At 56.4% G+C, this 17687-nt stretch overlaps 1 protein-coding gene across 3 annotated transcripts in view; it reads left to right on the top strand.

Annotated features, from left to right (window-relative positions):
- Positions 1 to 17687, top strand: part of EHMT1 (euchromatic histone lysine methyltransferase 1) — a 110948-nt gene that overhangs the window by 43489 nt on the left and 49772 nt on the right. For 2 of the 3 annotated variants that reach the window (XR_001918897.1, XM_018056201.1), the window contains exons 3-6: positions 3871 to 4427; positions 12090 to 12270; positions 14852 to 15009; positions 15131 to 15319. Coding sequence is in view for 1 of the 3 variants with exons in the window: in XM_018056201.1 (XP_017911690.1) it covers positions 3871 to 4427; positions 12090 to 12270; positions 14852 to 15009; positions 15131 to 15319 (1085 nt within the window). In the remaining 2 variants the exon portion in view is untranslated. The remainder of the gene's footprint in view (positions 1 to 3870; positions 4428 to 12089; positions 12271 to 14851; positions 15010 to 15130; positions 15320 to 17687) is intronic. The other variant, XR_001918898.1, reaches the window with a different exon arrangement.

The raw sequence follows: 17687 nt of genomic DNA, 5'->3' as shown, positions 1-17687 counted from the left end.
GCTATGGACGCCCAGCCGGGCCCTGGCCTCGGCACGCAGACGCCGGGCCGAGCCTGCTGTGTGCAGGCAGCCACTCCACCAGGCGCAGGGTGGGCCATCTTGGCAGACATGCAGGGAGACGGGGGCCGTTGTCCTGCGGGGGTCCGGGGCGCCCTGTCCAGTGGCTGAGCCTCCCAGGACGTGGCCTCAGGTGGCCTGCTGGCGGGGAGCACCTTGGGCCCCGGGCTAGCGGCCACGTGCATGTGCGTCCCGAGCTGTGACGGGGACTCCGGTGGCCCTGCTCCCTCGCGGGCGGCGTCTGTCACCTTTCACATCCACGGGGTCCTCTTTTGTGACTGCGCGTGCATGCCCGAGGGTGCCTGTGGGGGATACAGAGTGTGGGCCCTGGGCCGGGGCTGGCAGCAGGCAGCCTCACGCTGGGAGGAAGGACCCGGGGCCCAGGCCACAGGGCAGGGTTGTGTGGGCGACGGCACGTGATCAAAGCGTGTCAGATTCCAGGAGAGCTGCTGGGGCTCTGGGGCTGGGTGGGGGGGGCTTGGGGGCCCTTGCATCCCAAAACTGTCTTGGAGCCCCACCCCTTCCCAGGTCGGAAGCCGGTCCTGGGGGCCAGCTCGTGTCTGCCTTTGGTCCCAGGTGCCTGGCGTGCGCTGATGGACGGACATCCGTGGGCCTGCTTTGCTTACTGCCTCACTCGCGCCTGGGGGTGCAGCCCACAGCCCCTCTCTGCTGCCTCCAGCCACCCACCCACTGTCCTGCTGCCCCTCTGCTCCCGTGCGGGACCCCTGGAGCCCTGCCTTGGTGCTCTCCTCCGGCTGTGCTCTCCTCTTCCCTGGCATGCTGCCGTCCGTGGGCTCCTCCCCTCTCCGCCCTCCTAGGCCTTTTCCTAAAGAGCTTGAGGGTGTGTGCTGTGGGCTCCTCCTCACGCGCGGCCCCTGAGCCCAGCCCTGGGCTCCTCCCGGGAGCCTCCAGACTGGTTGCCGAGGCGGCTGCCCTCCGCCCATCCCCACAGCACCGGCTCACTGGCCCCGTCTTTCTGGTCAGAGCCGTCCGGGTTTGTGTGTCCCCCTGCTGACTGCTGACGCTGAGCATTTCTTTTTGTGCTTCTTAGCTTCTGTATATCTTCTTGGCAGAAATGTCAGTTCAGATACTTTGCCCATAAAATTGGTTATTGATTTTTAAAAATTTTATTTATTTTTTAATTGAAGGATAATTGCTTTACAGAGTTTTGCTGTTTTCTGTCAAACCCTAACATGAATCAGCCATAGGTTTACTTATATCCCCTCCCTCTTGAACCTCCCTCCCATCTCCCTCCCCACCCCACCCCCTAGGTTGAGTTCCCTGAGACACACAGCAAATTCCCTTCGGCTGTCTGCTTTATATATGGTGACATAAGTGTCCATTCCCTTGTAGCTCAGTCAGTAAAGAATCTGCCTGCAGTGTAGGAGACCCAGGTTCAAACCCTTGGGAAGATCCCCTGGAGAAGGAAATGGCAACCCACTCCAGTATCCTTGCCTGGAAAATCTCATGGACAGTGGAGCCTGGTGGGCTGCAGTCCACGGGGTCGCAAAGAGTCGGGCACAACTGAGCGACTGATACTAATACTTCATGTGAGTTTCTACGTCACTCTCTCCGTACATCTCACCCTCTGCCCCCTCCCCGTGTCCGTAAGTCTGTCCTCTGTTTCTCCATTGCTGCCCTGTAAAAAAATTCGTTAGTACCATCTTTCTAGATTTCGTATATAATGTGTTAGAATTTACCTTTCTGACTTAACTTCAGTCTAGGCTCACCCACCTCATTAGAACTGACTCAGATGTATTCCTTGTTATGGCTGAGTAACATCCCATTGTGTATATGCACGGCAGAGCCTTTGCCCGCGCACCTGTCGACGGGCACCTGGGCCGCGGGCGGAGCTCCTCACGCTGGCCCCCGGCGTGGGGTGGCTCCTTGCCCCAGCTGTTGTGAATCGCGCTTCAGTGACCAGTGGGATGTGTGGGAGCTTTCCAGTTTTGGTTTCCTCGGGGTCCATGATTAGGAGTGGGGTTGCTGGGTCATGTGGCGGGTTATTGATTTTTATTGATGAATTGTCAGAGGCTTTTCAAAATACATTTAAGATACAAGTTCCTTATCAAATGCGTGGTTTGCAAATACTGCCTTCCGATCTGTACTTTGGCCACCTGATGCGCAGAGGATAAAATGGTTAGGTGGCATCATCAGCTCAGTGGGCGTGAGTTTGAGCACACTCTGGGAGATAGTGGAGGACAGGGGGCCTGGCGTGCTGTAGTTCCTTGGGGTCGCAAAGGGTCAGACACGACTTAGTGACTGAACAGCAACCTGCAGGTACTCCTTTCCCTTCCCTGACTGTGTTCTTGGAAGCACGATACGCAGTCCGGTCTGTCTGGCTTTCTCTGGTTGCCTGCGCTTCTGTTACGGCGTCTGAGAAGCCGTTGCTTCATAGAAAGTCATGAAGACTTATATCTGTGTTTCCGTCTTAGACTTAGATCTCGGCTACGTTTTCAGTTGATTTTTGTATCTGGTTTGAGTCAAGGGTCCAGCTTCCTTCTTTAAGCTGCTTTCCCTGCGCTTTTTAAAGTAAGGTTTTGGAGTTCCTCAGTACACTGATTGGAGCTTCAGCTAGGGTGCCATTGAACTTGGAGGGTTAATTTGAGGTGACACGCATCTCTGTATTGTTGCCACCTCCATAGAGGCCTTGCATGATCTTGGTTAAATTTTATATCCTATTTAATAGTTTTCTGCTTCTGTGAATGCTGTCTTATTTTCCTCATGTTTTCTTCCCCAGAGTTAAGGCTGGCCTAGGAGAATGCCCTTGTTACTTGCGCTTGATTTCAGGTCTGGCAGCCTCTCTGCACCCGTTTGACGCCTCTGCACCCCATGTGTGCGGGAGAGCTCGCCCCTTGTTGCCTGGCCTCTCACTTCATCTCTGCTCTTGTGGGGCCACCTGGGACACCACTCTTGCGTAAACCTTAGTGGTGTTACTAGGTGTCCTGACATTGTTTCTGGTCTTACGTGGAATCCGTGTAGCGTTTCTGAATAAGTTTACGTTTGCAGTAGATTGGCACGCGGGCTTCTCCAAGCTGAGTAGGTTTTTCACCTATTCTGTTTTGCTGAGGATTTTAAGAAATTAATAGTCATTTATTGATTGAGATTGTACTTACTGCACTTGTGCTTCTGTGCTCGGGCCCTAGCAGTGAATGCAGGCCTCGCCCCAGGGGCTAGTGCTGCTGCGATGGGCTTGTGGAGGCGCTGTGCTGTTACCTGGGGACGGGGCTGGTGGGTGGTGGGCTCCTGGACATGACCTCTGTCCCCTGCACCCAGTGCTGGAGCTGCGGGCTTTCTCCTGCTGGTGGCACGTGGGTTGCTTTGTTTATCAAGCTGTGGAGGAGATGAGCTTCAGAGACCAGAGGTTTGTTAAGCTCCTGACCGACAGACGGAACGCGTCCTGTTTTCTTCAGGTCTGTTCTTGGGCAGCGGCTCCGGAGACCTTGTTTTCTGTCTGAATCCTCCCCAGTTTTGTTTTCCAGCAGTGACTTTGTTCCTGGAGGATACTACATCTGTGTCACGTGTTTGAAGCCTTTTAAAAAGTATTTCATAGACAAGCGGGTGTTTGTTTCAAGGACTGTGGCCCTGCCCCCTCCTCGGTTGGGGCTCGGGGCAGACTGCCCTCCCTCCCGGGGACAGGTCGTCGCCCACTCCATCGACTCACTGTTGAGACAGTGACTGTGCTGTGGTTTGTATGTAGTCCGTCTGAAGTCAGATGTTTGTCCGTGAAGTAGACAGTTTGCTGTGAGCACAGCAGTGGGACTCTGTTGGGGTCGCAGGTGGGCACCCCTGACTCTTGTTCTCTTTCTGCAGGGTCACCCATGGCTGCTGATGACGGCTCAGCGGAACAGCAGGGAGGGGAGGCCCCGGTGGCTGCAGACGGGGAGACCAACGGGTCCTGTGACCAGAGCAACGCCAGCGGCCACGCGGCTGCTGTGAAGCACCCTCAGGAGAGCACGCGGGGCAGCCCGCAGGAGGGGGCCGGCCCGGGGGCCCGGATAGCGGAGAATGGGATTCTGGACAGAGACCCCGAGCTGGGGAGGCAGAACCACATCCGCTCTGACGGCTTCCCCCAGAGTCCTGTCGTCGGGAGCAACGGCTACTTCCTTGGCAAGGCCCCCTTGTCTGAGCCGCCACTGCGGGTGGCCAGCACCCTGGCCTCCTCCCTGCCTGGCCATGCGGCGAAGACCCTTCCTGGTGGGGCTGGCAAAGGGAGGACTCCCGGTGCTTTCCCCCAGCCGCCGGCTGCTGTGCCAGCCAAGCCTGGGGAGGGCAGCAAGGACACAGAGGACAAGAAGGCCCCGGCCCCGGGCGCCGACATCAAGGTCCACAGGGCTCGGAAGACCATGCCGAAGTCCATCCCGGGCCTGGTAACACGTCCCTGTTGGGAGGGCCTCTCCTGTCTGTCTGCTGTTGGTTTCATGGAGGGGAGCGGCCGGGAAGAGGGCGTCACTCGCCAGGGTTGCCAGCTGGGTCCTGGCGGGTGATTGCCAGCCTGTCTGCGGGGCTTCCCTTGGTGTGCCCAGCCCACGGGTTGCTCCTCCCCCTCTTTGGGAGTCACTTTCTTGGGAGGCTCAGAACCCACCAGTCTCCCTGGGGAGCAGGCAGTGGGGAGGGCAGTTAGGCCTGGAGCTGCTGAGAGCTGTCAGTCCCCAGGTGTGCAGTTACACCCCGGAGTTCCTTGGGCGCGTCGCCTGCTGGTTCCTGAGGGCCTTCCGTGGCTCCCCGCGGCCTGACGCACACCTGAGGCTGAGGGTTCTTGGGCGTCCCCAGCGCCTCCTCCCGGAACCACCCCCACCCCCACCCCCACCCCACCCCGCCCCCACCCGCCCCCACCCCCACTCCCACCCCCACCCCCACTCCCACCCCCACCCCCACCTCTTCCCCAGCCCCGCCCCCAGCGCCTCCTCCCCCGAGCCCCGCCCTTCCATCACCTCCTCCCGAGCCCCACCTCTGCAGCAGCTCATTTCCCTGTCTGTCTCCCTCCTGTGTCCCCAGCGCTTCGGTCTTGGTGGTCCTCTCACGCGTTGATGTTTTCCAGTTTGACAGTTGTTTTTTTCATATCCAGTGTATGTGATTAGATTTTAAGTTAAGGATATCTGTGCTCTCAGTTACATTTCTGTTTCATCCTTCAAAGGATAGTTACAGGTCTTCTGTAGTCTTGGTTGAACTGCCGTTTCCTCACGTGGGGCTCTGCTTGGCCTCGGCGCCTCTTGCCCGGGCGGTTTCCCTCCGAAGCCTTCCCGCCAGGAGTGTGCCCACCTTGGTGCTGTGGCTCGCTGTCCCCTGCCCACCCCCTGCCTTCTGTGGCTGGGCCAGAGGTGCTGGGAGCTGGGCCACTGCCCATGCAGTGGCTGGCCCTGGCACGGCTTCTGGTCTTTGCAGGCGCCAAAACATAGAAACTCTTTAACTAACTCTTCTCAGGGAGACACACAGGTGGTGCAGAGGGACCCGGGGCGCTACCCAGGGCACAGCATCGTGGGCTTGTGTGCCTACCTGGCACCACGAGGCGCCCTCTGTGGTCACCCCACCACCCCCATCCTGCATGTCTGTTGAGCATCATTTCGCATGTTCCATAACACAGGATTATGTTTCTTTCCTCACTCTGCACCCCCGACCTCGGCAGGCTGTGTCTGCAGGGCCCTCCTTTGCACGTTGACAAGTTGTGTGTGTATTGTAACGCTCGTCCATCCGGGGGTATTTGGCAGGCCCTCAGTTTTGGGCTGCGCCATTACAGCCTTGCTGCACGTGCGTGCACGTTGCGCCTGGGCTGGCGCCCCTGCTCTGGGGGTGTCGGTGTGCTCCCTTGTCAGGTGCTGGCTTGCAGCCGGGCTTCATCCTTGCGCTTCTGAAGACCTACGGTCTCTTTAAGGAAAAGTTGTTCATTTTGATGAAGTTCAACCTAAACAGTTCAGTTCAGCTCAGTTGTGTCCAACTCTTTACTACCCCTGTGGACTCCCTGTCCATCACCATCTCCGGAGTTCACTCAAACTAGTGTCCATTGAGTCAGTGATGCCATCCAACCATCTCATCCTCTGCCGTCCCCTTCTCCTCCTGCCCCCATTCTTTCCCAGTATCAGGGTCTTTTCCGATGAGTCAGCTCTTCGCATCAGGTGGTCAAAGTAGTGGAGTTTCAGCTTCAACATCAGTCTTTCCAATGAAGACCCAGGACTGATCTCCTTTAGGATGGACTGGTTGGATCTCCTTGCAGTCCAAGGGACTCTCAAGAGTCTTCTCCAATACCACAGCTCAAAAGCATCAATTCTTCAGCGCTCAGCTTTCTTTATAGTCCAACTCTCACATCCATATGTGACTACTGGAAAAACCATAGCCTTGACTAGATGGACTTTTGTTGGCAAAGTAATGTCTCTGTTTTTCATATGCTGTCTAGGTTGGTCATAACTTTCCTTCCAAGTAGTAAGCATCTTTCAGTTTCATGGTGGTGGTGATTTTGGAGCCCCCCAAAATAAAGTCTGCCGCTGTTTCCACTGTTACCCATCTATTTCCCATGGAGTGATGGGACTGGATGCCATGATCTTCGTTTTCTGAATGTTGGGCTTTAACCCAACTTTTTCACTCTCCTCTTTCACTTTCATCAAGAGGCTTTTCAGTTCCTCTTCACTTTCTGCCATAAGGGTGGTGTCATCTGCGTATCTGAGGTTATTGATACTTCTCCCGGCAATCTTGATTCCAGCTTGTGCTTCACCCAGCCTGGCGTTTCTCGTGATATACTCTGCGTATAAGTTCAATAAGCAGGGTGACAATATACAGCCTTGATGTCCTCCTTTTCCTATTTGGAACAAGTCTGTTGTTCCATGTCCAGTTCTAACTGTTGCTTCCTGACCTGCATAAGATTCCTCACGAGGCAGGTCAGGTGGTCTGGCATTCCCATCTCTTGAAGAATTTCCCACAGTTTATTGTGATCCACACAGTCAAAGGCTTTGGCATAGTCAATAAGGCAGAAATAGAACTTATATACTATTTTTCTGTTAAGACTGTGTTTTTAGTATCATGCCTAAAAGCTCTTTGGCCAGCCCTAAATCCTGAAGATTTTCTCTAACTTTCATAGCTTTTTAGTTTTATGTGAACTTTAAGTGTATGTGTGTGTGTTAGTCACTCAATCGTGTCCGACTCTTTGTGACCCCATGGGCTATAGCCTGCCAGGCTCCTGTGTCCATGGGATTCTCCAGGCAAGAATACTGGAGTAGATTGCCATTCCTTTTTCCAGGGGAATCTTCCCAACCCAGGGATTGAACCTGGATCTCCCGAGTTGCAGACAGACTCTTTGCCCCGGAGCCGCCAGGGAAGCCTGAAGCGCGTGACCTGTCGTGGGTTAGGTTTGCATTAGACTTGAGGCTTAAGATGAAGTTTATTTATTTGCCTACCGTTTATTGGACCACCATGATCGATTTTAAAATGCATGTCGGAAGATTCTACGTTATTTATGTATCTCATTGAAATTACGCTCTGACCCCACCCCCACTTCTAGAATTCTGCTCTACTGCAGGTTATTCCCGAAAGTGTTGACTGTCGCCGTCGCGTTCCTCCAGGGAAAAAAAGCGGTGTGAAATTCAGTTTCAGGAAACGCCTCTGACCATAGCGTCCATCTGAGGGTTAGCTGTGCCCCGGGGAGTGGCTGTGATTGCTGTTAGCACACAGTCAGTTGCAGCGCTCGCCGTTCTGTCGGCAGTTGCTGAGCACACTCAGGCTGTTGCAGGGAAAGGAAAGAGAAGGGTGCTGCGGCTTCAGAAGCTGATTTGCTGAAGGTCACGCTCACCTCCTTCACACACTGGTGACTCCTGCTGCCCAGAGCCCTGCGAGAGGAGGGGACTGGGGCTGTGGAGACTGGGGGCCCTCCTGGCTCCCAGGCCCATACCTGGCCTCTCCCGACTCCTGGCCTTTCTGCTCTCCAGACCCTGCTCAGTCTTGTTCAATTTTCTCAGGAAAGCATATTTTATTGAAAATTGAGTTTTGAAAACAAACATGTTGCATGTTTATGACAAGAAATCTATCTTCCGTTAAAAGTTTAAAAATGCAGGGTTTTTCACAGCTGGGCGGCCTCATGTCCCCACGCGAGGCAGAACCAGTTTCCTTTTGGATGGTGGTGTTCACACCATCAGACTCACCAGCTCAGGGTTACATTAGCCCCTGTTCACCCAAAGGAGGTGAGGGAGGCCCTTGTGTCCCATGCCGGCATGCTGTGTAGACCGCCTCCCTGACTGACTCGAGTTCGCTCTTGAACTGTGGTGCTGGAGAAGACTCTTGAGAGTGTCTTGGACTGCAAGGAGATCCAACCAGTCCATTCTAAAGGAGATCAGCCCTGGGTGTTCTTTGGAAGGAATGATGGTAAAGCTGAAACTCCAGTACTTTGGCCACCTCATGCAAAGAGTTGACTCACTAGAAAAGACTGTGATGCTAGGAGGGATTGGGGGCAGGAGGAGAAGGGGACAACAGAGGATGAGATGGCTGGATGGCATCACCAACGCGATGGACTTGAGTTTGAGTGAACTCCAGGAGATGGTGGTGGACAGGGAGGCCTGGCGTGCTGCAGTTCATGGGGTCGCAAAGAGTCGGACACGACTGAGCAACTGAACTGAACTGAACATATAATTTACCATTGTAGCCAGGTTCAAGTGCCCAGCCATCACCCTGTCGTCCCAGACCTTGCTCATCTCCCCAAACTGACCCTCTCTCCCTGCTAGACTCACTTCCCTCCCCTCCTCTCCTCCAGCTCTGTCTCTGCCCCACCCCCGCTACACAGAGACACAGACACACACACAGACACACATAGACACACACAGACACACATAGACACACACACACCTACCCACCGCTCCGTATCTACTCTGTGTCTCTGACAGAATCAGTGGTGCTTGGTCCTTCATACAGACAAGTTCAAGTTCAGTCGCTTAGTTGTGTCTGACTCGTTGCGACCCCATGGACTGCAGCACGCCAGGCTTCCCTGTCTTATCACCAACTCCTGGAGCTTGCTCAAACTCATGTCCATCGAGTCGGTGATGCCATCCAACCATCTCATCCTCTGTCGTCTCCTTCTCCTCCAGCCTTCAGTCTTTCCCAGCATCAGAGTCTTTTCCAATGAGTCAGCTTTTGTTATCAGGTGGCCAAAGGATTAGAGTTTCAGCTTCAGTACCAGTTGTTCCAATGAATTTTCAGGACTGGTTTCCTTTAGGATGGACTGGTTGGATCACCTTGCTGTCCAAAATAGTTTCTAGAGTCCTCCAGCACCACAATTCAAAAGCATCAGTTCTTTGGCACTCAGCTTGCTTTATAGACCAGCTCTCATATCCATACATGACTACATGACTCTTGGAAAAAGCATAGCTTTGACTAGAGGGACCTTTGTTGGCAAAGTAATATCTCTGCTCTTTAATACGCTGTTTAGGTTGATCGCAGCTTTTCTTCCAAGGAGCAGGCGTCTTTCAATGTCACGGCCGCGTCCCCGTCTGCAGTGACTCTGGCGCCGGAGACAAGCCTGTCGCTGTTCGTCTTGCTTCCTCACCTGTTTGCCAGGAAGCGATGGGACAAAGGCCCTTCATACGGGGATCTGTCCTTTAAGCGATGGGACAAAGGCCCTTCATACGGGGATCTGTCCTTTAAGCGATGGGACAAAGGTCCTTCATACAGGGATCTGTCCTTTAGCGTCCGGCTTATCCCACGCCGCACAGGGCCCTTGAGAGTCGTCTGCACTATCTCAGTGCGTCCCTGCCTTTCAGGGCTGAGCGATACTGCACTGCTTGCGTGTCCGTGTACACACCACACACACACTTGGTTTATCCACTCCCCCTCGTCGGGCACTTGGGCTGCCTCCTCCCTCATCTGCTGTGGACCCACTTGTACAAAGAGCCCTTCTGGCCTCTGCTTTCGGTTCCTGAGAGGGCGCCCAGAAGTGGGATCGCAGGACCGGGTGGCAGTTCCGTTCCCTCGGAGGAGCCGCCGGGCTGCTGTCCGCGGCGTCTGCGCTCTGCCCCCTCCCACAGCGCGGAGGCCCTTGGCAGCACGTGGTGCTCTCTGTCGCTCGAGAGACGCCGTCTCAGGAGTGCGAGGTGGCCCCGCTGCCGTTCTGAGGTGTCTTCCTGATGGTCAGTGATGCTGAGCGTCGTTTCATGTGCTTTTTGGGCCTGTGTGTGTCTCCTGTGGAGAAATCTCTCTTCATATGCTCTGCCCATTTTTAAGTCGAGTTCTTTGTTGGGATGTGGAGTTATCATATATTCTAGATGTGAACCTTTTATCAGATATATGCTTTGGAAATGTTTTCTCCCATTCTGTAGGTTGTCTTTCCATTTTGTTGGTTGTCTTTTGAGGCACGGAAATTAAAAAAGTCTTAATTGAAGTATAATTGAGTTACAATATTACATTAGTTTCAAGTATACAGCATAGTGATTAAATATTTTTATATTTTACAAAATGATCACCAGGATAAGTCTCGTTACAGTCAGTCACCGTGCCGTTATTGTCCAGCGTTGTTGGCTGTACCCTGCATGCTGTGTGTTAGGCCTCCATGACTTACTGGAGTTTGCGCCTCGCAGTCCCCTCCGGCTGCTCTGCCCGTCCCCCGACGTCTCTGCCCTCTGTCTGTGTCTGCGTCTGTGAGTGTGCTTCTTGTCGTGTGTGTGTGGATGCTTTCTGCTTTTGGGTTCTCCGTGTGCGAGGCATCGTGGTGTCCGTCTCCCCACCTCATCTGGCGGCGCGCCTCTGGACCCAGCGCCGTCACTGGCAGCGAGGCTTCGTCCTTCCTTGCGGCCGGGCAGGGTCCCCCTGTGTGTGCTGAACCCCGCGTCCCCGCACCCGTCTGTCTGTTGACGGCGCCCAGGCTGCTTGTGCGTCGAGGCTGCCACAGACAGCTCTGCGGTGAGCCTGCGGCGCAGTTACCTTTGGGGACTGGTGCTTGGGGGTTTTTGGGCGAATGTCCAGGAGTGGGGTTTCTGGGTCATGGGGTAGCTCTGTTGTTAATTTCCTGAGGAACCCCTGTAGTGTCTGCACTAGTTGGCGCTCCCGTTGATGGGTGCTAGGGTTCCGTCTTCTACACGTCCTCTCCAGCATTTGTGATTCGCCGTCTTGGGATAATGGCCATTCTGACAGACGTTAGGGGCTATCTCGTGGTAGTTTTGATCTATAAGAAATTTTTATTTTCACTAAAGTCTGATGTATCTTTTTTCCTTTTGTTGCCTGTGCCCTTGTAATATCAAAGGGGTCGTCACCAAGCCCAGTGTTGTGACTCTTCTGCCTTGTTTTTTCCTACAAGTTTCCTCGTTGAGGCCTTTGACGCGTTGAGTTCATCTGTCAGTGGAGTAAGGCGAGGGTCCTCCTGCGTCCACCCTTTTGCAGGCGGCTGCCCCGTTTCCCAGCGCTGTATCTTGAGGGCGTGCGCCTGCTGTGTGTGCAGGCGCGTGCAGTTCAGCCGTGTCGGGCCGAGGTCGGGCCGTCCGAAGGCTGCTGGCCACTCGGGGAGCGTGCAGTGGGGGCACGTGCGTGGCGTCTGGAGTGAAGGTGGGGGTGCCGGCGTTGACCTCGCCCGGGAAGGCTGAGGCCAGGACACTGAGAAAGTGGGTAAAACTCAGCAAAAGAGCCTTAAGGCGTGGCGTGGTGAAGCCGTGGGGTGAAGCCCTCTGGGGGGCGCCCCGAGGGGAAGGCACGTCCTCAGAGCTTCCGGGGCGTCTCTCGCGAGTCACACACGTCGCCCGGGCCACAGGCTGGCCAGCTCCCTGCCGCTTCCCCTGGAGATGCAGACCCTGCTCTCCCCTGCGCCGCCAGCGCGCTCCTCCTCGGCCCGGCCCGGCCCGCCCTCGTGGGGGCCGGGGCCGGAGGTGGCTGCTCCTGTGCCGCCGGTCTGCGCGCCGGTGCGTCAGCTGCTTGTGCGTTGCTGCCGCCGGCGCGTCTCTGCCTGTGCGTCTGCCGGCTGCGCGTCGGTGTCGGCTGCATGTCGGGGCCGCCCGTGTGTCTGTCAGTTGTGTGTCTGTTGGTCGAGCGTCACTGCCGCCTGTGTGTCATTGTTGGCTGTCTCTGTTTTGAAGCCCGCGGCGAGTAAGGACCCCAGGGAAGGCCGGGACGCCCGCGACCGCGAGGAGCCGAAAGAGGAGCTGAGCAGGGGCGCCTCGGAGTCTGCACGCCAGCAGCTTTCACCCCCCTTCCCGTCCCTTCACCAGTCGCTACCTCAGAACCAATGCTACGTGGCCACCGCGAAGGCCCAGACAGGTACAAGGGGCCCGCCGCGCTCCGGGGTGTCCGCCGGCTCCGCCCTCGCCCGGCCCGCGTCGCTGCCTCCGCTGCCCTCCAGCTCCCCGACGAAGGTCGCTTTCAGGCGGACGGTCTGCGGCCGTGGTTCGGTGGGGTGGGCGCTCTAGGTCTGGGGTGGCGGTCAGTTCAGGGGCTGAGTGCTGGGGCCCGGCGCGTGGGCCGGCCCCTCCTGCGTCGGAGGTGGGCACGCCAGGTCCCTGGTGGGCCTTCCTGGAGAAGGGATGGCTCCTGGGGGGCTGCGGGGGGAGAGCCCTGGAGCCCGCTCCCTCTGGAGACTGCACTTCTCGGGACAGACGGGCTCTCCGCCAGGCCTGGGCTTGCGGGCGCGGGGCACTGCGACTGCGAGGGGCCCCCGGTGCGGGCTGGGGGCGTCCTCGCGTTGCCTGTCAGTAGTTTGATTTCAGACCCGGGTCTCTGTGGCGGAGCCCCCGTCTTGCCACGGGCGCAGTCACCCGGCGGGGGCGCTCGCCTCTGGCCGCCATGGCAGTGCAGGCCTGGGCCCCGTGCTGCGTGCTTGCGCCGCGTGGCGCCCTCTCACATGGCAGCCTGGGAGGTGCTTCTGGCCAGGTGTTTCCCGCCGTCCCCTGGAGCGTCCCTGTGGTCTCAGCTGTCTTCTGGACTGCCCCCGAGGCCCGTGTCCTCGCTGTGTCCCCCTGGGGGTGGGGACCCCCGGGTCACCGTCCTGTGTGTCTCAGGAGGTGGGGCCTAAAGGACTGTGTGGTCCGCTCCTCCCGCTCCGGGACTGACCGCCCAGCGCGGCCTCCCTCTGGGTCGTCCCCTCCCGCCTTCCCTGGAGCCTCTGGGGCAGTGAAGGGCTTCCCTCTCCAGCTGTGCCTCTGTCTCAGCTCGTGGGCCCTCCTGTGCGTCTCCCGTCCATCACTGTCACGCTAGGCTGGCTCCTGAGTCCCCTCGCTTCTGAGGACTTCTGCCTCCTCCAGGTGGACCCGGCCCGTCTTGTCCTTCCTGGTCCTGGGCCCAGCCTTGTCACCAGGGAGCTCATGTTCTGTTTGTTGAAATGCAGTGGTTGGTTAGAAAATGGGGTCAGTCTATCCTCCCACCACCCCTTGGTATTGTTGTTAAGTAACAGAGTCTCAGCCAGATAGACCGGCAGCTCTCTGTGAAGCGGCACCTGTGTGTGTGGGGCTCGGCAACAATGTCAGAGCTGGTGCTTCTGTTGAAAAGCAAAGATCGGGGACTTCCTCGCGGTCCAGGGGTTAGGATTTGATGCTTTCACTGCTGAGGGCGCGGGTTCAATCCCTGGTCAGGGAAGTAAGATCCTGCAAGCCCAGTGGTGCTGGTGGGGAGGGGGAGAGCGTAGGGGTGGGGAGAGTTCGGACTGTCTCCGTTTGAGCTCTGTCACTTCCTCATCCGTTCAGGACAAGCTCTCTAAGCAGAAACACTTAGACTGTAGTACTTTCCCACGGGAGCCCTTCCTGCCTTCTCCGCAGGCAGAAGATGGGGCCCCACAGGCTCAGGATTGTGAATATGTCTTGGTGCCCAGACCCTCCTGCAGCCTGTGGCCCTGCTCCTCGGGGGGCACAGTTTCCCCTGCTCTGCCCGTGGCCTTTCTGCCGCGTGGCCGTGGCTGATTTTGACGGTGCCCGCGTGGCCTGGTCCTTCAAATATGCCTCCTCCTCTTCTTCTGTGCTACCTCCTGTCCGTGTTAGACTTGCCCGGGACAGTCACGATTTCAAGTTGTCCCTTCTTGTTCCCACTTTGAGTCACAGTGGTGAGAACCCCAGAGAGCCTCTGTGTGCTGTTCAGCCTCAGCACATGCTGGGAAAACTCCAGATTTGCATGAAGCTCACAACCTGCCTGCCTCCCAAGATCGCCGGGAGGCCTGCTCGGGGCTCGCCTGTGCCCGTCGAGTGCTTGGATGGCATCGTGTCTCCGTGCGCTCCCCTGCAGGCTGCGTGCTGATGGCTCTTGTGTCCTGGCCCCCGTGTGAACAGCCGTCTTTTTCTCCAGTGTCCCCTTCCCGTGTTTCATAGAACTTAAACGTAAGGCATTTCTCCCTGTCCTTTGGAGGAGTTCCTCCATGTGAAAGCAATGGTTTTCAGATTTTTTAAAAAAACAATTCTTGAAACTTCTTACAAAAAGAAAACGTCGTAGGAACCTTCATTCCAAAGCAGTGAACCCGGGGCTGCCTTGCCCAGAACATCGTCAGTGGCCACAAGCCCTCCCGCCCCTGCCTGGTCCTGCGGCCGCTGCACTTGCCTGGAAGCCGTGCTCCCGGCCTGCCCGCCCGCCCTCGTGTGCAGGGACAGGCCCCTGAGCAGTCGTGGGGTTCTGACCGAGGACGGAGGGTCCTGGTGACCAGGGCCTGTCCGCCACAGCCGGCTCGCGAGTGCCCTCTGCGCGGCTCAGTGTCCCTTGCGAACAGATCGCGTGGTCCGTGGTGGGGTTTCTGCTTTCTCTGTGCAACTTACGACACTGTTGTGGGTGCTGATGATACTCTGGTGATCAGCCTGCCTTTAAAAACGTTTGAATGGCATTTCTTTTCTTCTCTTGTCCCCTTTTGACTTTTTTTTCTTTTTAGCTTGCTTGCCTTTTGTTTTAGCAGCTGCAGTATCTCGGAAGAAAAAGCGAAGAATGGGGACCTATAGCCTGGTTCCTAAGAAAAAGACCAAAGTGTTGAAGCAGAGGACGGTGATTGAGATGTTTAAGAGTATAACTCATTCCACGGGGGGCTCCAAGGTAAGGGGTGTGCCAGGCTGTGGGGGGCCCTCCACCTCTCTGCTCTGCTCCAGGGCAGCCCCTGCCATGCCCACTGGGAGGGGAGTCAGGCGGTCCCGACGCTGCGTCTGTCCTCTTCCAGGGGGAGAAGGATCTGAGTGACGGCTCCCTCCACGTGAACGGTGAGAGCCTGGACCTGGACTCGGAGGAGGACGACTCGGAGGAGCTGGATGAGGATGAGGACCAGGGCGGCCCGCCAGCAGCTGCGTTCCCCATTGAGGATGGCAGGGCTTCCAAGGACGGCGTGCTGGCGCCTGACCACAGCCAGAAGGTGGGTGGCACGCACACCCGACCTCAGTCCTGGGTGAGGGGCTAGAGGCCGTGTGCACTTCGGGGCCTTAAGAAAGCCCTGCTTGCTTCTGGCTGCGATTCTTGGGTTTCGTCTCTCTGGTCTTTGGACAGTCTGTTTTCATCAGAGCACTGCTCGTCTTTCTGGGCAGCGCTCCCGGCACTGAATGTCTCGTCTCTAGGCACTGGAGTGACAGGAACAGTGTTGTGGAGGACTGCTCTGCCAGCTGTGCTGACCCAGTGCCTGCACAGCCCGCCCGTGGCCCTGGCTTGGTGTCCTGGGCACCTGCCCCGGGTGCGGTCTTCCTGCAGGTGGGGACTCTGTTCTCCCGGGGGGCGAGTGCCCAGCTGTGGCAGGCCTGTGGGGCGGTCGGGTGTGCAGAGTGGTGGTCCTGGCGGTGCGCCGTCCGGGGTGGTGCGGGGGTCCCCACGGGCAGCGGGAGGAGATCTGGGCAGAGTGGCTCTCGGTGTCCCGGCCTTCTGATCGGGGGACGGACGAGTTGGAGGAGCAGCAGCAGCCGTGGCTGAGAGTCAGGCAGATGCAGAGCCCTGGGTTTCCCGTCACCGCTGTGTGTCAGGTGCGTCTGAGGAAACCCTGGGCCATCTTTGTGTGAAGCAGACGCCGTATCTGACGAGCTCCTCTGAACTAAGGGTGGGCAGAGACGATGTGGCGAGCTTCTGGCAGCAGTGACTTTCTGGAAGCATATGATTTTGTTGGCTAGCCTTTGGCACTTTGCAGTAGCCCCGTGGGTGTGGATTTTGATGTGTGTGAAGGGTTTTCTTTCAGCCTCTGGAGTTCGGGAGTGCCCATTGTCCACTCAGTCGCATCCGGTCCTTTGCGACTTTGTGGACTGCTGCAAGCCAGGCTCCCGCCCTCCACTGTCGCCCGGAGCTTGTTCATGCTCATGTCCATGGCGTCGATGGTGCCATCCAGCCATCTCATCCTCTGTTGCCCGCTTCTCGGGTTGCCCTCAGTCTTTCCCAGCATCAGGGTCTTTTCCAGTGTGTCGGCTCTTTGCATCAGGTGGCCAAAGTGTTGGAGCTTCAGCTTCAGCATCAATCGTTCCAGTGAATATTTGGGGTTGCTTTCCTTTAAGACTGACTGATCTCCTTGTTGTCCAAGGGACTGTCAAGAGTCTTCTCCAGCACCACAGTTTGAAAGCATCAGTTCTTGAGCGCTCAGCCTTCTTTGTGGTCCAGCGCTCACATCAGCACGTGACTACGGGAAAAGCCATACCTTTGCCTTTATGGACCTTTGTCGGCAAAGCAGTGCCCCTGCTGTTTAACGCTCAGCCTACATCTGCCATAGCTTTCCTTCCAGGGAGCAGGTGTCTCCTAGTTTCATGGCTGCAGTCACCATCCACAGTGGTTTGGGAGTTCAAGGAAACACAGGCTGCCACTGTTTCCACTTTCCCCATCTGTTTGCTGTGGAGTGATGGGGTCAGATGCCATGATCTTGGCTTTAAGCCAGCATGTTTAGTCTCGCCTTTTACCCTCATCAAGAGGCTCTTTAGATCCTCTTTGCTTTCTGCCATTTGAGTGGTATCATCTGCATATCTGAGGTTGTTGATATTTCTCCCAGCATGCTTGATGCTATCTTGTGAGTCACCCAGCCAAGCCTGATGTACTGTGCACGTGAGTAAGCAGGATGACACTGTACAGCCTTGACGCACTCCTTTCCCAGCTTTGAACCAGTCCACTGTCCCCTGTCTCGTTCTAACTGCTGCTTCTTGACCTGCTACACGTGTCTCAGGAGGCAGCTCAGGCGGTCTGGTGTGCCCATCTCTTGAAGAGTGTTTTGGCTTGTGATGCGGACAGTCACAGGCCTTAGTGTAGTCAGTGGAGCAGAAAGAGATGTTCCCTTGTCTTTTTCTGGTGTTGCTTAACTTTGAGAATCACTGTGGCCACTTAGGCCAGTTCTACTTGTCCAGGAGGTTTAGGGGCAAAATTTTAAATGTTGTCCCAGCCCCTGAGGTGTAATTATTCAAAAATAAATTGGTAGAAAATGCTAACACTTGAGATTTAAATTTTAAAATCACTTAAGATACCATTTGTTATTTTTTCTCTGTCCTGTAGGATCATAGGAGGAAGCAGTTTCCGTGTGTGTGTGTGTGTGTGAGAGAGAGAAGGTTGCTCAGCCTAGCCCGTGTGCATGTGTGAGAGAGAGAGAGAGAGAGAGAGAGAAAGAAGGTTGCTCAGCCTAGCCCGTTTGTGTGTGTGTGAGAGAGAGAGAGAGAGAGAGAGAGAGAGAGAGAGAGAGAGAAGGTTGCTCAGTCGCATCCGACTGTTTGTGACCCAGTGGGACACAGTCCATGCAGTTCTCCAGGCCAGAACACTGCAGTGGGCAGCCT

The sequence above is a fragment of the Capra hircus genome, chromosome 11, assembly GCF_001704415.2.
Source record: "Capra hircus breed San Clemente chromosome 11, ASM170441v1, whole genome shotgun sequence".
NCBI classification, from domain to species: Eukaryota; Metazoa; Chordata; class Mammalia; order Artiodactyla; family Bovidae; genus Capra; species Capra hircus.
Note: the sequence above shows the minus strand (reverse complement) of the source record. Positions and strands in the feature narration are given on the sequence as shown.